Source organism: Parus major, chromosome 4, assembly GCF_001522545.3.
Source record: "Parus major isolate Abel chromosome 4, Parus_major1.1, whole genome shotgun sequence".
NCBI classification, from domain to species: Eukaryota; Metazoa; Chordata; class Aves; order Passeriformes; family Paridae; genus Parus; species Parus major.
Window position 1 is genome coordinate 53,337,828 of NC_031771.1, and position 17,263 is coordinate 53,355,090.

The following is a 17,263-nucleotide window of genomic DNA, read 5'->3' on the forward strand; positions in this document are numbered from 1 at the left end:
GTGTGAAGAGGGGTAAGCTATAAAATGTGGCATAAATTCAGTGCATTAGCTGTTTTTTAAAAATTCTCATTGAATGATTTCTGTTACAAATATGTAATAGTTTTGTAATTTTACAGTAAAAGATAGTATTTTGTACTTCTGAAAATTATTCAGTCAGAGACCCATTTTAGTATCCTTTCCATGCCAAATGAAATCTGCTGACTCTAAGGGGTTTGCACAGTAAATCCTTACACAACAATTTATAATGCAGAATTATTTTTGACAAGTACAATATACAGTTACTATGCTAAATACTTTGGCTTGGAGTCTTTTTAGGCTAGTGTGAAATTAAATCTTTTTTTAAAGATAGGTATTTATAAATACAACTGTGATCTCAGAAAGGCCATTATATTACTTAGAAAGAGGGCACATTTCTGTAATTATTTTGTCTGTTGGGTGAAGAGATCTCCTTAAACAGAAGTCTCAACTCATTTTAACAAAATTACTAAGGTGTGAAATCCTCACCAAGTAAAACACAGCTCCTGAAATGTGGTTTATATGACTGCCTTTGTAGAAACAATATTGTATTAGCTAACCTGATATATTACCCAAATAAAAAAAAACTTATTCAAAATATCAGAGCAAAATCTTAGGTCCTTCTTTGTATTCTGTCTTGTAGAAAAGGATCTCCGATAATAAATGGAAAGGTTAATTTAGGTTGTAATATAAAGACTATAATGGCTCTTGTATGCTTTATTTCTTTTGTACTTCATGTGATAGATAGAACTCTTCGTATTAAGCTCATTCAGTATAACCCTGCTTTTTCCAAAGTACAGCATTTTTAACTATAGACTACTCTTCTGTATTTTAATTCATTGATCTGGGGCCAAGCTCAACTTAAATAACTTGTTTTTAAGAAGTTCAAACTTTGACACAAATTGCTGTTTAAAAAAAAGAACTATAAAAGAAAAGGATAGCCCATACCCATTTCTATATTGCAAATGAAGAAAGAGCTCTCTCATACTTGTAACTCATTGAGAAAATGTTACATTCCAAATATATTTATCTGTCAATGTTTTGTTTCTATGGTAATGCAAGACCTATTACTGTGATACGGTCTCATGTTAGTTCTAATTGGGACTCAATTTTATCTACCTGATAACTTTTATCCTTTAGTTTTGGATCTTCAGGAAATCTGATAACTATTTTGATATTTTACATTACTTCATTTACAGTTTTTGTTCTTTTCCCTTTACTCATGGTTTCTCATATCAGTCATTGTCTTTAGAAAGTCTATGATGGGAAGTTCATTGGTAATGGAAATGTTAAAAGACAAAGAATGATGATTCTGGAATTGTCTCCACACTTGTAACCCCAGATATTTCTTAGGGGTACTATTACACTCTCAGAGGATTGTCTGATATTGGAAGGATGTCTGGTTTTGCTGTGTTGATGCAACATTGTGTACTCCCTGCACCAGCTAAGGAAATCATACAAACATTTTTAGTCTAATATAGCTACTCCCTAAAAAGAAGCAACATGATTTCTAGCTGTGCATGCATGTGACTTCAAACATAACTCCTGCATCTGGAAGTTTAATGCACATGAAAACATCATGTTTTGTTCATATGTTCTTTGGATTGTATTTTTGTTTATGTGGTATCATAAACTATGTCATTGTTCTGTTGTCACGCTTGAAATGTTGCTATAGACACATTTATGGTCAGTATTTGAAATTTTTCTTCAACTTCTGCGGATCTTGCGGTCTTACCAAATGTTCTTCAAAGAGAGAGATGCTGTGATGCTGTTTTATTGTGAAACATTGTGGCAGGTGGGCAGAATGTTGTAACCAAATTTTTATGTACACTTGGTTTTCATTAGCGTGTGCAAGCAGGAATAAACAATTGAATTCTTACAGGTCAAGGTAGTGTCCAGCAACCAGAATTAGTCAAGCATTCATTGCAGCAACAGAAAAGAGTTAATTATTTTTTCTCATTGCCTGTTGAATTCAAGATAAGGTGGCTGGTGGATACAAGGGTCCATTTGATGTTTGTTGCTACTTCTGCACTGTTGTTTCCCCAATGCATTTGATGTGTTGAGGGCAGTTCCCTTTTACTCTAAATCCATCTTCTGGCAATTTTAATTTCTTTAGCAACACTGAAACACTATTCTCCGTTGTGCAAAGAAAATTACATAAGCATGTTTTTAGGAAAGCATTTGTTCTCTTTTCACAAGAGTAGTTCACTGGTAACACTGAAGGTTACATTCACATGCTTTGGACTTGGGCAAAAGGTTTCAAGAAAGCCAAGCTAAAATACAAAAAATTATTAATCCAATGATAAAACTGGCACAGTGAAATGTGAAATACTCCATTTTATGATCTTAAAATGTACTGAATATTTTAAAAATCTGCTTCAGAGGGTGTGGACTTCATACAGATGGAAAAGAGACTGGGAACCTTCTACAGTAGCAGGCAGAGCTGACATCACAGACCTGTGCACTTGCCCTTCATATCGGGGTGGGAGTTTGCATACAAAAACTTCTAAAAATCAATTTCTATCACTTAAAGTTAGGATATTTTAATCTAACATGAACTTTTTAATTTTTGCCTGTATATTTTGACTTTTCTTCAAGTAGTCTGGAATTTTAGAACAGATCTATTGGATTTGTTGGCAGAGAATGTGACTTTTCAATTTAAATTTTTTATTATGTTTGAATATGTTTTTTTAAATTCCACCTTAATGAAAGCAAGTTAGTGCAGTACTTGAAAGCAGAATTTGCTGATTCTTGTGGTAATTTCAAAGTTGTCTGGAAGAGTGAAGAATTGTAACTATGAAAAGTTTGGTGTTGTGAGTCTAATTGGTCTCTTCATTGTGTACATAAAATAACATCTCTATTAGTATTACAGACAAACACTTTCTTAAACTTAACTTCCATTACTATAAGTTTGCTAAAAATTGGAAGGGAAAATTTTGTGAATTCTTTTTTACACATCTGTGTTAGTATGGCTTTAATATTCAGTATTGTTGCTTATTTGTCTCATCATAATGCAATCTAGTAATGATAAAGCTACAAATGGGAATCACTTCCCTACTAGTGTGAATGACCTAGTGACAAAGAAGATTTGTTTTAGCAAGTTGTTCAGCTTTCATGAAGGACCATATTCTATACCCCTAATGAGCTACAAATTTAAAATACTATATTAGGAAAAGTGCAGAGGAGACATAGTGTGACAGTTATAAAATATGTTGATTTTAAGAAGGCTCTTTTCACAAAGGCTTTTCATCAGAGGGTTACTTGGCTCTAAAATAAGTTTCACCTATGATGCAGAGTAAGCAGATAGAACTTTTCATACCTGCAGTTGCCAGACAGGAAATAATCTTTTCACAGGCAGGCATAAACCGAAGAGCATTAATAGAAATATAAGAAGAATATGAAATGAATGACTGTTCTTAGTAAGTGGGCCATTTTTAATGCAGAAGTGTAAAAGCAGAAAGGTACACTTGATATATAATCGACTATACATGTGTAATAAATCCTTACTCATTTAATGAACTTAATTGTCTCTGCCTCATTCCCCACAATGCAACAGCAGCAGCTCCCATGCCACAGTCTAATGCTCCATTTTGTTTTACACTCTGGAATTCTACTTCCAAAATTACATACTCTTCTTTCCTCTTATTTTTCTCACATCATTTGATCTAGTATGGGTTTGTGTAGGTTTTGGGTGCTGTTTAGTTTTAAACTGCAGTTATTTGCACATTGCCTTAGAGTATGCTGTTACTCATCTTCTTTTGAGGGTTCTGTGGTAAGGATTTTTACTCTTGCTTCTTTGACTAACGGACTTTTTTTAAGAACTTGGCTCTGAGGTCTTCAAATTTCTTTACCCACTAGGATATGTAGTTTTCTGTAGTTTAATGCCATGATCATCAAGCCTTTCTGAAGATTTATATACCCAGTTTGATACCAAAGCTGGGGTGCTTTTTTCATAATTTTATTCAGTATTGTTTTGCTATCTGTTTTTAATTTTAGATCTTCAAAAACTGAGAAGCTCATGGTCATGTTTTCCTATTTGTCCTTGGTCCTGAGGAAATGACTAGATTTTTCAGCTTTGTTTAGGGAACTGGTAATACTAAATAAATATAGACAAATTTCTGTCTTTTTTCGTAAGCCTTTTTTTAGAAGAGAAAATAGCCGTTTTCCAAGGCCTGCACAGTGCTTTTGAAAATCTGACAAGTACACATCCTTTTTAAAATACTCTCTTCTGTTGAGAGTTGATGGCCTTAAAGCTGATCTGTTGCTGTTAGATAGAAAAGGAGGGAGGTCAATCAACAGAGCCTGTGAAGATGTAACCTGTAAATTACATATTTATATAGTATGACCATGACCAGAGCAGTTTAATTTTTCTGAGACAGTTCCACATTTTGATGTTGAAAATAGTTCAAGAGAGATGCTTTAATTCATAGAGGCCTGTGTACTGTACCTTAGTTTGTGTTTCTCAATAATTTATATGCTAAAAGCTAGTGCTGTTTTTTTACTTGTACCACATCTTTGTAAAGTGTCTTATACTGGAATCTTCAGTTAATTACAAATCAAAAAGTGCAGATTCTGGTTCCAGAATCAAGGGGGGAAATTTAAAATGGTGTGAAATGACTTCATTGTTGTTTGCATGTACTCTTGGGTAGATTTTCCTTTCCTAATTCATCTTTTACTCATCAAAGGATAGTTTTAGTCTGACCTTTGATGGTTTTAAATACTTTTCAGATTTTTAAGCCAAATGCCACATTTATTCACTGTTCATCCTTTTGCTTGCCATGTCCTTTAATTTTGCTATAATTGCATAGTTGTGCCTTAAAGATATTGTTTAAACAACCTTTGAGACTAATAGAAATGTTTTTGTTATTTGGTAACTGGATATTAATTTAATACAAATAGTATTTTTGCCATATTTTAAGGACGGTATTTCTTTTTCAAAAGCCTTTTTCTCTCCAGTGTTTCCTGTGGTCAACATGGAAAAGAAAGGCTCTCTAAAAAGTCCTTGAATCTTGAATGTCACTGAGAATGCTGTGTCTCTGAAAGCTGTTGACAGCCTTCAGGTTCTAATTAAGACAGATTTTTTTACAGTGATCAGCAACTAATTAGATGGATATGTTTGAAAGGTAATTGCTGTATAGGAGAAGCTTAATATTTTAAGAGCAGCATTTTGGCAATATTGCCATGCACACCCCACAACAGCGACACAGCTTGGTGGGTTTGCCCTTTCCCGTGTTCAGTGACATGTCAAACATAATGATGGTTTTGGGTGTGTGATCTGGATAAAGAAAGTTTATCATTAGCCATGTTTACTTCATAGTTATTTAAAGATTTTATCAGACATCTTGAAAGAAATCAGAGGAAAATGTTTGGAAATCAGAATTACAGGTTTTACCAAATACAATTACATAGAGATGTGTGATTTATAGACCTGTACCTAAATATATTTGTGTAGGGATATGTGCTACCTGTGAACCTTTCCAAGGTATGATTTTAAGAAAAAATCACTTCTTTGAAAAACTGCAAGTAGAACCTCAGTTGAGATGCCAATTGGGAAGTTATTTGTAATTTTTTACTTTGTTGCTCACGAGGGTTTTTTAATAATGCTTTATAAAAAACTAGAAAAGTGAATCTTATTTCACTGCTAGTCAAATAAAAGATTGAAATCATTGTAACTGAGTAATAATTAATATGTACTCCACAATCCTAACCAGGTTAGGACTCAGTGTTTTGATTGGTTGCAGTGTCAGTTGATAAAATAATGCTGTTCTTGAGATAAATCTCTCTCCATCGTCTCCTTTCAATTCATGAGGTATCATCTTGAAACCCATCTATGAAAACCACAGTTTTCATATCTCCTCCATCTGCTATTTCTTTTTTCCCATAGCTGGATTGCCAGCTCTCAACAGACTGGCTTATTTTCTCATCTAAATGTTCACTTTATATTTCATTCTCAGTGTGTGATTTTTCATGAACTTTTTTCGTTAATAACTTAATAAATCAGATTATCTATGTTTTCCCTGCAGTTTTGTACTTTTTTTTAGAAAGGTGTGCACACTTTTTCAAGGGGGGTGATGATCCCAATCGGGATGTCAAGTCATTGCATATCATCTCTGCTCCTGTAGTGAAAGTTGTACCTTTGCCATTGGCTGTCTCTTCCTGTGTTAGCTGTCCTGCTGCTTTTTGCATTTCAATACGCTTATTTGTAATGTTGCAGCAGTACAGCACTGACATGTCCTTCATCTGTGTGCCATGAGAGCTGCCTGTGCCTTTGTCCCAGAAGTGCCTGTCCTGCACTGGTGCAGCTCTGGAGTCCTGCTGAGCTGTGGTTCATTTCACAACATTGGTGTTACCCATTTTGTTTATTCCACAGCCACAGCTCAGACCAGCCAGGCATTACCATTACACTGGATATTCCACATTTCTCTGCATCCTGCCTTTATACTTTGCTCGCCTTTAGTACCAAACTGTAACTGATTCTCAGATCATGCATCAGCTTTCCTTTTATCCCAAGCTGTGTGTTTGTGAGTGCCAAAGGATATTCTACAGAAGAACAAGTGCAGCCCAGTTTTATTCCTGTTTTGATATTTTACTGCACGTTTCTCACTATGTACTTTGGCTGGTCCATTCTGTCTGGTCCATACACCTGCCAAGAGATTTTTAATACCATGAGCAAAATGTCAGTCAGCTTGTGTCACAGATGTCTTCAAATCCAGGTAGGGAAAATCTTTTAGAAAAAGCTGTAACAGATTTTTAATCCTTTTTTTTTTTTTATTGAAGACACATAAATTTATTTTTTTTCCTACAGTTTAAAGACGTGTCTTTTCCAAGGTCAAGATATTTAAACAGATTGCATCTTCCTATCTCTATGATTTTGGGTCAACAGCTCTGGATGTTTTACAACTCTGGACAAGTTACAGTTTTTGCTGCCACATTCATGGCAAATTGCACATTCTGTTCTTGTGGGACAGGTCAAGCAATTTTTGTTTCTTTGCATTTTTTCATAACTGAAAGGGGACCGTTTTCTGATGCTGATTCCTCATGTTCCAGACATCAGTAAAGGCTGTTTAGATTATTCTTCAATTTCTTTGGAGTATAATGGTATCTCTTGCTGTGTCAAGGGGATGTAAACCTTTAGTGAGAAACTTCATGATTTGTGGAGGCAATGTGCCCTTTTCTGTATTCTTTTCTTTGGTTTCATCAATCTGACTAGATTTTACTATTTGATCTGTCTTTTCAACAGCAGAAATTCACCTGACTTATGTCTGCTTTCACCTTTATTGGTTCCTTACCGCAAATTAACTTTAGGCAGGAGTTTCACAAGTTCTTTCACAGGGAGCTGTGCCACTCCCCTGCTCTCCATCCTCCACTTACTGCCACATGCTCCTTTCTGTCTCTGCTTCTGGGCATCCGTAAGAGGAATCTGCTTCTGTCTTTTCTCGTGGCTTATCTGTAAGTAGGGCAGATATCTTGACTGCAGCTCTTTCTTCAGTGAAGATCAACTTTAAACCTGCTCTTCTTACTTCATGCATATCAGTAGAAATACCCTTAGAATTAACTTAGGAGGTAAAATACTTTCAAAAGTGTAAGTCTGAATTTCTGCTTGGTTTGGGATGTTTTATATCAGTTGTCAAGCAATCAGTGAGTAATGTGACTACAATCAAGTTTTTCCAAGCAGATCTTATGTAGGTTTTCTTATTCTTTGTTTTCATTTTTAGCTCAGGGTAGAGTATTTCTAAATTATGATTCTGCTAGGAATTAGAATAATGAGGCTTTCACATTTCTTATTAAAATATATGCATACATGAAAATTAAGATGTTCAGGGAAGTCAGTCTTTTCAGATGGATCTTGTCACAAGTTCCTGTTATCTAAGGTGTGGATTTCACAAATACTCAGAGATTATACTTGATATTTTACTGACACAGGCCTGCCCTCAAAGCTGTCTTATTTCAAACTATTGAAATCTTGGTCCAAACAACAGATTATTTCCCTGTACATGAAATGGAAACCTAGCTGGAAAAAATCTTGTCTAGAAGCTGTAATGATTTAAATTTTTTTCTTTAAAAATAAATTCTTATTCTTGAATTGTGCTCTCTTGCCTATGTGTAAATTCTTTTATTTTGAATGCAGGGTACATTTTAGGGGGAAAAAACCTACTTAAAATTAGTCTTCAGTCTTTTTTTGGGGTACTTGGTATAATTTTCGAAACATTCAATGACGATAATTACTTTTAAAACTTAAGAAAATTATTTGCAATGCAAGTAAGTATTTAAGGGCTGTACTTAAGGTATCTATTTTTAAAATTTGGTGGTTTGTTGTTACCTGTGTGTTTGAATAAATTCTCTTGTGTACCGTATTTGTTGCTGACATTTCCTATTTATCAGTTTACTACTTACAGCTGGTTTTAAATTACATTTAAGTAGTAGAAATCTCAGAAAAGGAAATTACTTATTTGCAAATTGCTGTTTGACCTTCCTTAATTCAGAAGTCTGGTGGGTTTTAAACTACCCAGGGACTGTCTCATCGTATTTCTGAGATGATCTCTCTCCATAACATAATTGCATTTGTAATGTCAAAAAACTATTATGGATTAGAGATTAGAACTCAAATGACAGGACTTCCATAGCTGTATTCATCACTTCTCTGAGATGGAGGCATTGGGCTTCCTCAGAACAGCCTGAACCAGCAGCACACATTGTTCTGAACCCTCCAACCTTTACCTTATTGCCTCATTCAAAACCATTTTTAATTATGATTAGGTAGAAAAAAAATAGCAAAAGCTTTTCTTCTGTTATAGTATGTTTGTAAGTCAAATACAGGTCATCTGCACAACAGGTGTGTAGGGTTTTTATTTATTTGCATGCTGCTAACTTCTAGTAATATCTAGAAATTAGTTTTCTTTCAGGGAACTGATGATCAGAGGAAGGCTTGTTTCATGGTGGTACCTAGAAGGAAACAATTCATTATGTTCATCATCAAATTAATGATAATACCTTTCAACTGTTAGAATCCTAGCTGCTTTTTTGGTACCAAGATCTTTTAAGACAGTATGCTATGAACAGTTTGAGATCATAGGATTATTTCTTCTCTTTAACAGGTTATGTACTATCATCACTAGTAAATTACGCCCTAAAATTTTATTACTTCTTCCTGCCAACTTCAGTGACAGCTTACATTAATATTCTGTTTCCTTGTTCTTGAAGAACCCTGTGCTTCTGTGGACTGTTAAAGAGTAATACCACAAAAACATGGTGATTCTTGTCAAAAAGATCACTGTTGTACATAACTTTCTCAGTCAGGCAGCTTTAAATAATTATAACTCAAAAAGGGAGAAGGAATGCTGTTGCTATTTAAACTTGTTAACACACATTCATGTCTGCCCTGTATTTTTGGGAGCCATTAGAATAGAGCTCTGTACTTCCATGGCTGTGCAAGACTGGTTAGTTTATTTTTTAAAAGAATATTGGTTCCCAAATTCTTCAGTGAAATTGCAATTTAAACCTTTTATGTTGCCTATGATCTGTTGTGTGTAATTTTCTGAGGCTGACTGGTTTTGGGGAGAAAGTTATTTCTCTGATTGCACTCTGAAACTGTTGCCATCCATCCCACTTGCCAAATGTTTACCTGAGAATGTCACCACCTGCTGTTCAGTGTTACTGTTGTGCTGTGGTCTTTGAAGATGAAGTACTAATGACCATATATAATTTTGTCTCTGCGCAAGTTAAAGCTTGAACAGTGTGTGTGTATCTCAATATATAGATTCAGAAAAAAGCTACCAGTAAGTAATGCTCTTTCACTGGCAGGCCAAGAGTGCTCACAAATTCCTAGTTGCCACTTCTAGCTATCTTTCTCGTATATATTTTGTATGTATTTCATTCATATTTCTTTTTTTTTTTTCTCAAACCAAGAAAACAACTCTAAGTTAGTCTGAAGAGCAAAATAAACTTTCCACCATAATTTTAGTCTGGGATTATGGCTGGTTCTGACTTCTCACCCTGTCTTTTTGTCTCCATTCAGTTCACGTCCTTTCTTAGTATTCTGTACTATTTGTCTTAGCACTCCAGCTGTGTTAAACTCAGCTCTTATGTCTAACTTTTAAAACTCCCTGAATATCGCTTATCTCCCCATCTTGCTTCAGTTGATCTCCAGGGCATTACTTTCTCTCTCTGATTCCCAATTGAAATTCCATCTGCACAGCTGAAATATGTTATTTCATGTTACAATGAAAATCCAGTTGGTAAATGGAAATGAGACATTAAAATTTTCCTTTGTAGATTTCTTTGCTGCTGGGTTCTGCCATCATGGAAAAATGAATTTAAATTTTAGAGATACTCAGTCAGACTGTGCATGCTTGGTTTACTGTCTTTTCAATATATACTACATTATCAAATCAGTCTCTGTTGGAAATCATACTGAGGCTGCTGTAGTCATTCTAGATTTTAACCTAGTGTATTCTACTAGTTCCTTTCTTGAGAAATTGTCTGAGTAGAGTTTGTATAGAGAACATTTTTTAAATTCTGCTAAAGTTTTACTGTTTCTACTCAGTGTTTTTGAAACCTTTCTGTAAAAGCCTTGAGTCTGTGCTGTGTGTCACAGATGCTCTTATGCTTTCCAAGCTACCAGTCCGCAGTCACTGCTGGCAGTGTTTAACAAGTGCAGTTTGCAGTCAGACAGGAGGGTAAGAGCCAGTCTGACCTTGCTCCCAAATACTGGGGAAGGAGATGTTTTTATCTGTAGTGTTGCAAAAGACTTAGAGAAACACAGCCCTACAGTGATTCTTTCACAGCTGTTTTACAGCGCACGAGCACGCAGTGTCGATGGTAATCTCTGAAGGGAAATGCTGAGGACTGACCTAACAGATAAGAGATATTTTTACCCATTCCTACTTTTTCTTTCTCCTACTTTTTTTCAACATGTTGTGACAGATTAACTCAGCAAATATATGGACTTGATCTAGCCAGATTTTTTTAAAACTTTCATTTCATACAACAGGTGTCAAATATCCTGTTTTTTCCAGAAGAACATGGCTCCAAACTGCAGAGAAAATAAGCAGTTCAAAGAATATTCTTTTCCTTTTGTGCTTGGCAGCCTCAACTTTTCTGGTGTTGTTCTCCCATCTTGCTATTAAAAATCAGTATTTCCAATAGTATAATGATGATTTGGGTAAAACTAAAGAAATAAATGTGAATTATCAGAAAAAAATAATTGTATTCAGGCACTTTTTACAGGAAGTGTGGAAAAGAACAAGGTTTTCTTTAGCTCTTAGGAGCACAGGGAGGCCACTCATTACTTCTGTAGAAGGTTGAATTAAAACCTTTCTATTGATTCCTTTTTATTTAATGATATGAGGAAATTTTTTGGGGGAGAGATAATCCCTTTAGGCCCCAGCAGGTCTGGAAACTTAGCTACATGCAGGGTTCTCTGCTTAGCCAAGGAGACCAGCGAGGACCTGACAGTTCATTGATGTTACTCTGATCTGGCTGCTGAGATGAGTCAGAATAACACAGAAAAACACAAACAATCCCTCCTTTCTGCAGCAGTGTTGAAAGATGGTAAATTCAGAGGTGATTCAGTAGTGGTGATAGGGGAGCTGGAAGTTACAACACACACAAAACCATCCTGAAGTCTCCTCGCTGGCTGTTCAGACCCACTGGTTTGGTGTGCAGCAGCTTCCAAAGCAAGCCCAGAGCACGTGAGGGCATTCCCAGCTTGCACTGACCCAGCAGTGTGTCCTGTCACCATGCACAGCGTGGTGTGCCCATGTCCTCAGTGCCACACCTGCCACCCTTGTGTTTCACATGGCTCTGGGGAAGAGTCAAACCTCTCTGAGACTGAACAGACCCCTTGCACAGAGCCATGGCAGAGCACCTGCTGAGGGGCTGCTGAATGTGGCTCCTCAAGGGATTTTTTCAGACTGCTCGTTTCAGATCAAAATGTATAGACAAGTTTCCATATCCCTTTTTTTGTTCTTTACTTTCTAAGAAGAGACAACAATTATATGGATCAATTATTAGAAATGGTGAAATAGAAAATCTTTTCAGTTAAGCAGTAAACATGTTACCTGTACTTCAGGACTATTTAGAGTAAAGGGCTAGGAGAGGGTAGTGTAATTAAAGATGAAGAAAAAATACTCAATTTTCAAGAAATCTCACTAATTTGTCATACAAATTTTGAAAAAAAATGAAGATGGTTTTCATCTTTTTCACTGGAATTTTAGCACTGATTTCCTGTCTTTCAATTCCCTAGTGGAAACAGAGCTATTGGATATGCTGTGGCTGGAGTTTATGTTCCATGTCACAGAAGCACCTGTAGCTGATTTACACAAATCACATGCACAGAAACTGATTAACTGAGTCAGTCCCAAGTGAATAAAAACAAAACAGATGATAATTGCTGGAATGGTAAACACATGGCATCAGAATTGGAAATTGTAACCTTTTTAGAGAGCATTATTTAAGGTTAGTATATGCCTGTTGTCTAGGAAATTTAAAAGGAACTCCATCTTACTGGTGTGAGTGTTGGTAATGCAGAGCTCCAGGGGGCTGTGCAGGCTCTCCTGAAATAGGCTCCATGGCTTCTGGGACCAGCAGGCTGTACTCAGAATTCCTAACAGGAGGGTTGCTATCTGTAACATCTTCTTTTGCTAGGAATGCTTAACACACTGGAGCTTGCGCAAGTAGAGTGGAATGAAATTTAGAGTAGAATCTGTTGATGGATTTGACTGGAGAAATCCAACTGCTTCTGTTTAATTTTGTGCCTTTAATTACATTCTCTGATTTAGAAATATTTAAATACACCAATTTTTTTACCTTATTACATCAAAAGTTGGAGAATAAATCACTACAGGTAAAGGAATGAAAAGCAAGATAAAAGACTAGTTTTTTTCTCAGTTAACAAACACATTAATTGAGATCTTGAACTATATTGTTTTCCACTTTATTTTTATCAAGGTTAAAATTTTGTGTTGATGTTACCCATACCAAGGAACTGGGGGAAAAATTTAACATTTTTCTATTCCTGTTTTTATGCATTCATTTAAAAAGCAAAATCTTGAGTTTCCTAGAGTTCTTCCCTTGAGAGGTAAATAGATCGCCACATAACATGTATTATCAAGACATACTTCAGCTCTAGTTTTGCAAATTCAGTCCAGCTTACTGCACCTTGTACAGAAACCTGTATAAAACTAAAAGATGCGGAGTAGGAGAGTCCTTGACAGAGCTGAGTCCTTGGAAAGGGCTGTTTGGTACTATAGCAGCACTCAGCATTTCCATTTGTAGTCCAAGCAAATGGGAAGGAATGATGGTCACACCAAATCCTAGGATACACTGTTAGCACCAACAGCATAGTTTGGAAAGTGGCCCTTACCAGCTGGGTACAACTCCTAGTTGATCTAAAGAAGGAACGTACCAGGTCGTACGAAGAGCCCAAACCTTTGGCTTTTTCTGTCTGGCACTTGCCCAGCATTCAACACAGTTTATCTACTGCTTAAAGACAGTAGAAATGCTGGGTTTTAAAGCACATTGCAGGTATATACTATTTCATAGTTTGCAATTTCTTGGCTCCCAAGGCATTTATGTTCCTTTCATATAGCAACCACCACCAAAAAAAAAAAAAAAAAAACCAACCCAAAAACCAAAACAAACAAAGTTAAAAAGAAAAAAAAAAGCCACAAAACCCAAACCCATGACAACTCAAAAGAAAAACCAAACCAAAATATTCCTACCCTATCATTCATTTAGCTGCTGGGTAGTTGTTACAAGTCATATTTTGCTACCTGGCCATGCCTGAAAACCACAAAATCAGTAGGGGTGAGGAAAGCTGCTAACTGCAGAAGTCACTTCTAACACCATCTCCCATATGCACTTAATCTCATGGTCATAAGGAAAACCTTTGACTTTCTGAGGGCAAAGATCCAAGTCTGAAGAGGTTGTAAAGAAGAAAAAGTAACCTTGCTGACTGAAGTTCTGTCCATCATCTACACCTACACTCCTGTTCCTGCAGGAAGGAAAGATCAGGGCAACCAGAGGAAAAGGGTAAAAAGGAAAACCTTTTTAAAATACAGAGGCTGAATAATGACACAAGTAACTGCTGAGCATGGAAGCAGTGCACCAGTTTGGAGGGTTGGGAACTATGAGAAATCTGTGTTTTATTGCCATGTCAGAAAGGTAAACTGCCTTGAGGGGTGCTTAAATTAAAATGTGAAAGCTGTTGTCTAAGCTCTTCCCCTTTTGCTGTGACAGGAAATGTTTCAATCAAAGTCAGTCACTGATATTTGAATAACACAAACCAATGCTTTAGGGTACAGTCCTACACTGACTGACTCTCCTCAGCTACTCTTTGCGCCCCTGTGAGCGGTACACTACAGCACATTCAGTCCTCCAGAATGTGCACCTGAGTTGTGATGAACCTGCTTTTCTCAAATGCAGCAAGTAAAAGCCATTTTTGCTGCTTAAATACCCTTTTGATATGAAACTGTTCAGATAGGTTTTATCATGCCGATTACCTCCTGTTCTTAATTATAGTACTTAGAACATTATTTTTAGTACCTCAGAAATATTTTCAACTTTGTATCATTCTTGAAATTCTCAAAAACTTTGAAAAGGTTGGTGAGAAACAATGTATCACACATGGGGACAAATCACTGCAGCAGGTAGACAGTAAAATAAAAGGGATGAAGAGGTTTGAAATGAGGATTGACATTGTCTTCCGAGTGTTTTGTATCTTAAAGAACTTCTGAGTGCTTTGTATATTAAGAAAGATTTTTTGATGATGAGGATGGTGAAACACTGAAGGAGGTTGTCCAGATAGATGCTGGATGTCCTCCTATTCCTGGAAACATTAAGGATCGGGATGGATGGGGCTCTGAGAAACTTGATCTAGTTGAAGATGTCCCTGCTCATTGCAGGGGGTTTGGAGTAGATGACCTTTAAAGCTGTCTTCCAACCCAAACTGTTTGATGATTCAATCCACACATCTGTCTTAGTGTCCCCCACAAAGGACTGGGTTTCTTTCCCTTCTTGTATTACTTTTTTTCCTAGATTTAAAACAAAATACTTTCTATATGCGAGTCCTTCCTTGGCTGCACTAAATTAATATTGTCAGCAATAAAAATAAGACTTTTGCCCAGTTCCTGCTCTGTGCCTTTACAGTAGTCAGCTGGAGATGGTTTAAGCAAGGCCAGCTGTTACTGCACCTCCTGCTAAGGAACAGCACCAGAGGAGACTGACCTGGGACGGGTGCTGCCAATGGACAGGGCCTCAGCCATCCCCACACAGACAACCCCAATCTGCTTCACACCACAGCACAGTCGGGTTCTAATCTTGGTGTTTCTGGAACATAGTCCACTAAAACAACAAAAATCCACAACAGAATACAGGATCTGCCACCACCTCATCTTGCCTCTTAGCAGCTTGTTTGCAGGGCAAGAGCAAAGTGTACTAAACTTTTTCTCATTTTTTTCCCTCTCCTACCCCCACTTTTTTTCTCACAGCACACTACAAGTGAAAGTCTCGGAGCCGCAGAATTCAATAGACATGAACACAGAAAATGAACATTTGAAGTCCATAAAGATGTGCCTTAATCAGCCCACTGAGTGGAATCTGAGTTTTTCAGCAGCATCTCTCGCCAGCTGTAAAGTTTTTAACCAAAATCTCAAAACTGATGAGAACAAATAGATTGCAGCTGTTCTTGCACTATTATTTTGTACATTGTTCCTGATTTTTTTTCTGCTAAATAATAAGCATTTATTACATTGATCTTGAAATGATCTTGTGTGATTTGGCTTTATATACTATTAGCATTATTCAGTTTGATGTACTTTTTCTTTTCTAAATATGAAGTTTCACATCTGACCATGAAATTCTTGCAGTACAAATTTATATCAGAATCGGATGTTCCCCTTTAATAGTATTGTGATTTTTCTATGTTCTTTAAATTCAACTATGGTTTCCCAATTTTATTTTTGTGCACGAAAGTTAATATATTATGTAATTTGTGGCATAGGTCACCATGTAAAGATTTATGGTAATAATTCAAACCAATCTGTAATAGGTGGAGACCGACTACCTCGAAGCAAAGCAGTACAAAAGTAAATTATCTGAGGAGATCTCCTTCACCAACGGATTGAATTGTATGGAAGCACCAGTTTGTTTCTGCAGTACGCTTTCATCTTCACTTACATTGAGGACTTCTGTGTGACAGTGTTTATTGACCCTAATGTCTAAAAGAAAGACCGAGCCTGCTGGAGAATCTCGTGAAAGATTGTCATTCAACAAATCTGTATCTGCACTTTTTGAGGTTTCTGCTAAATGGTCTTTCTTCCCCATTTGTTTTTATGAATTTATGCCTGCCACCAATTAAAATGGATGTAAATGTTCTTCCTATTTCATTTTTTTCCATGTACTTTGGAAATTCAATGTAAAATCAAAATTTTAACTCTACTCAAAGAAGTAGTAAATGGTTGTAGCTGACTACATTGTAGACATTCCATGCTTAAATGATCTTAGCAAGGTTCATGTACTTCATTCATCGAAACTTTATTATTAATAGAGCTATAACAAAAGTGTTAGAATAAAACCATATAATATACTTCTCTTTTCTGGAGTCATACATTCAGTAGCTAGAGTAGAGGTTTCTTAATTCATGATGAGTTGTCTGTCCTTTACTTGACAAGAACTTTCCAGAAGGAAATTTAGTTGGAAGACAATGTATTTTATAAAACAAAGGTTTTAAGGATTCACCTTACAAAAATAAAGATGCACTTCCTCTTTACAGAGGTTTGTTGGTTTGCAGGTGCAGCCCAGTAACTGAAATAGAGATTGTTATGAGTTCTGGTGTCACAAGATCCCAAGAAGGTATTGAGTCACTGAAGTATTGGACATGATTAAAAGTGCAGAATGTGATTAAAAGAATAAACATTCATCAAGTTTTGAGCTGTTTAGAAGGTCTTTATGTATCCTAACTGTTACAGGCACCATGGATTCTGTGGGCCAAGAAAGACAAAAGGAGAATTAAACTTCCCAGGGGAGAGGAACAGAAGTTGACTTCTGTGGAGCCCTAGCAAAGCAAAAGGATCAGTAAGGAGTCAGGCAGGAGAACATAGGAGTCTTACAAGCACTGGAGCAAATGCAGCTGGAATTGTTTGTGTGCCCATGGGAGGACATGCCACATGGACTTTTCTGAATTCAAAGACCCAGTAAATACCAGAACCTCACTGGTTTGAACATGTCTTCCTCAGCTCCAAGAAGAAGC

General features: G+C 36.4%; 1 protein-coding gene across 2 annotated transcripts in view; it reads left to right on the plus strand.

The window, feature by feature from the left end:
* Positions 1–16,941, plus strand: part of LCORL (ligand dependent nuclear receptor corepressor like) — a 56,660-nt gene extending 39,719 nt beyond the window's left edge. The window contains exon 7 of one of the 2 annotated variants that reach the window (XM_033513579.1): positions 15,504–16,941. In XM_033513579.1, the coding sequence (XP_033369470.1) occupies positions 15,504–15,517 (14 nt within the window). In that variant the 3' untranslated portion in view covers positions 15,518–16,941. The remainder of the gene's footprint in view (positions 1–15,503) is intronic. The other variant, XM_033513578.1, reaches the window with a different exon arrangement.
* The last annotated feature ends 322 nt before the right edge of the window (positions 16,942–17,263 follow it).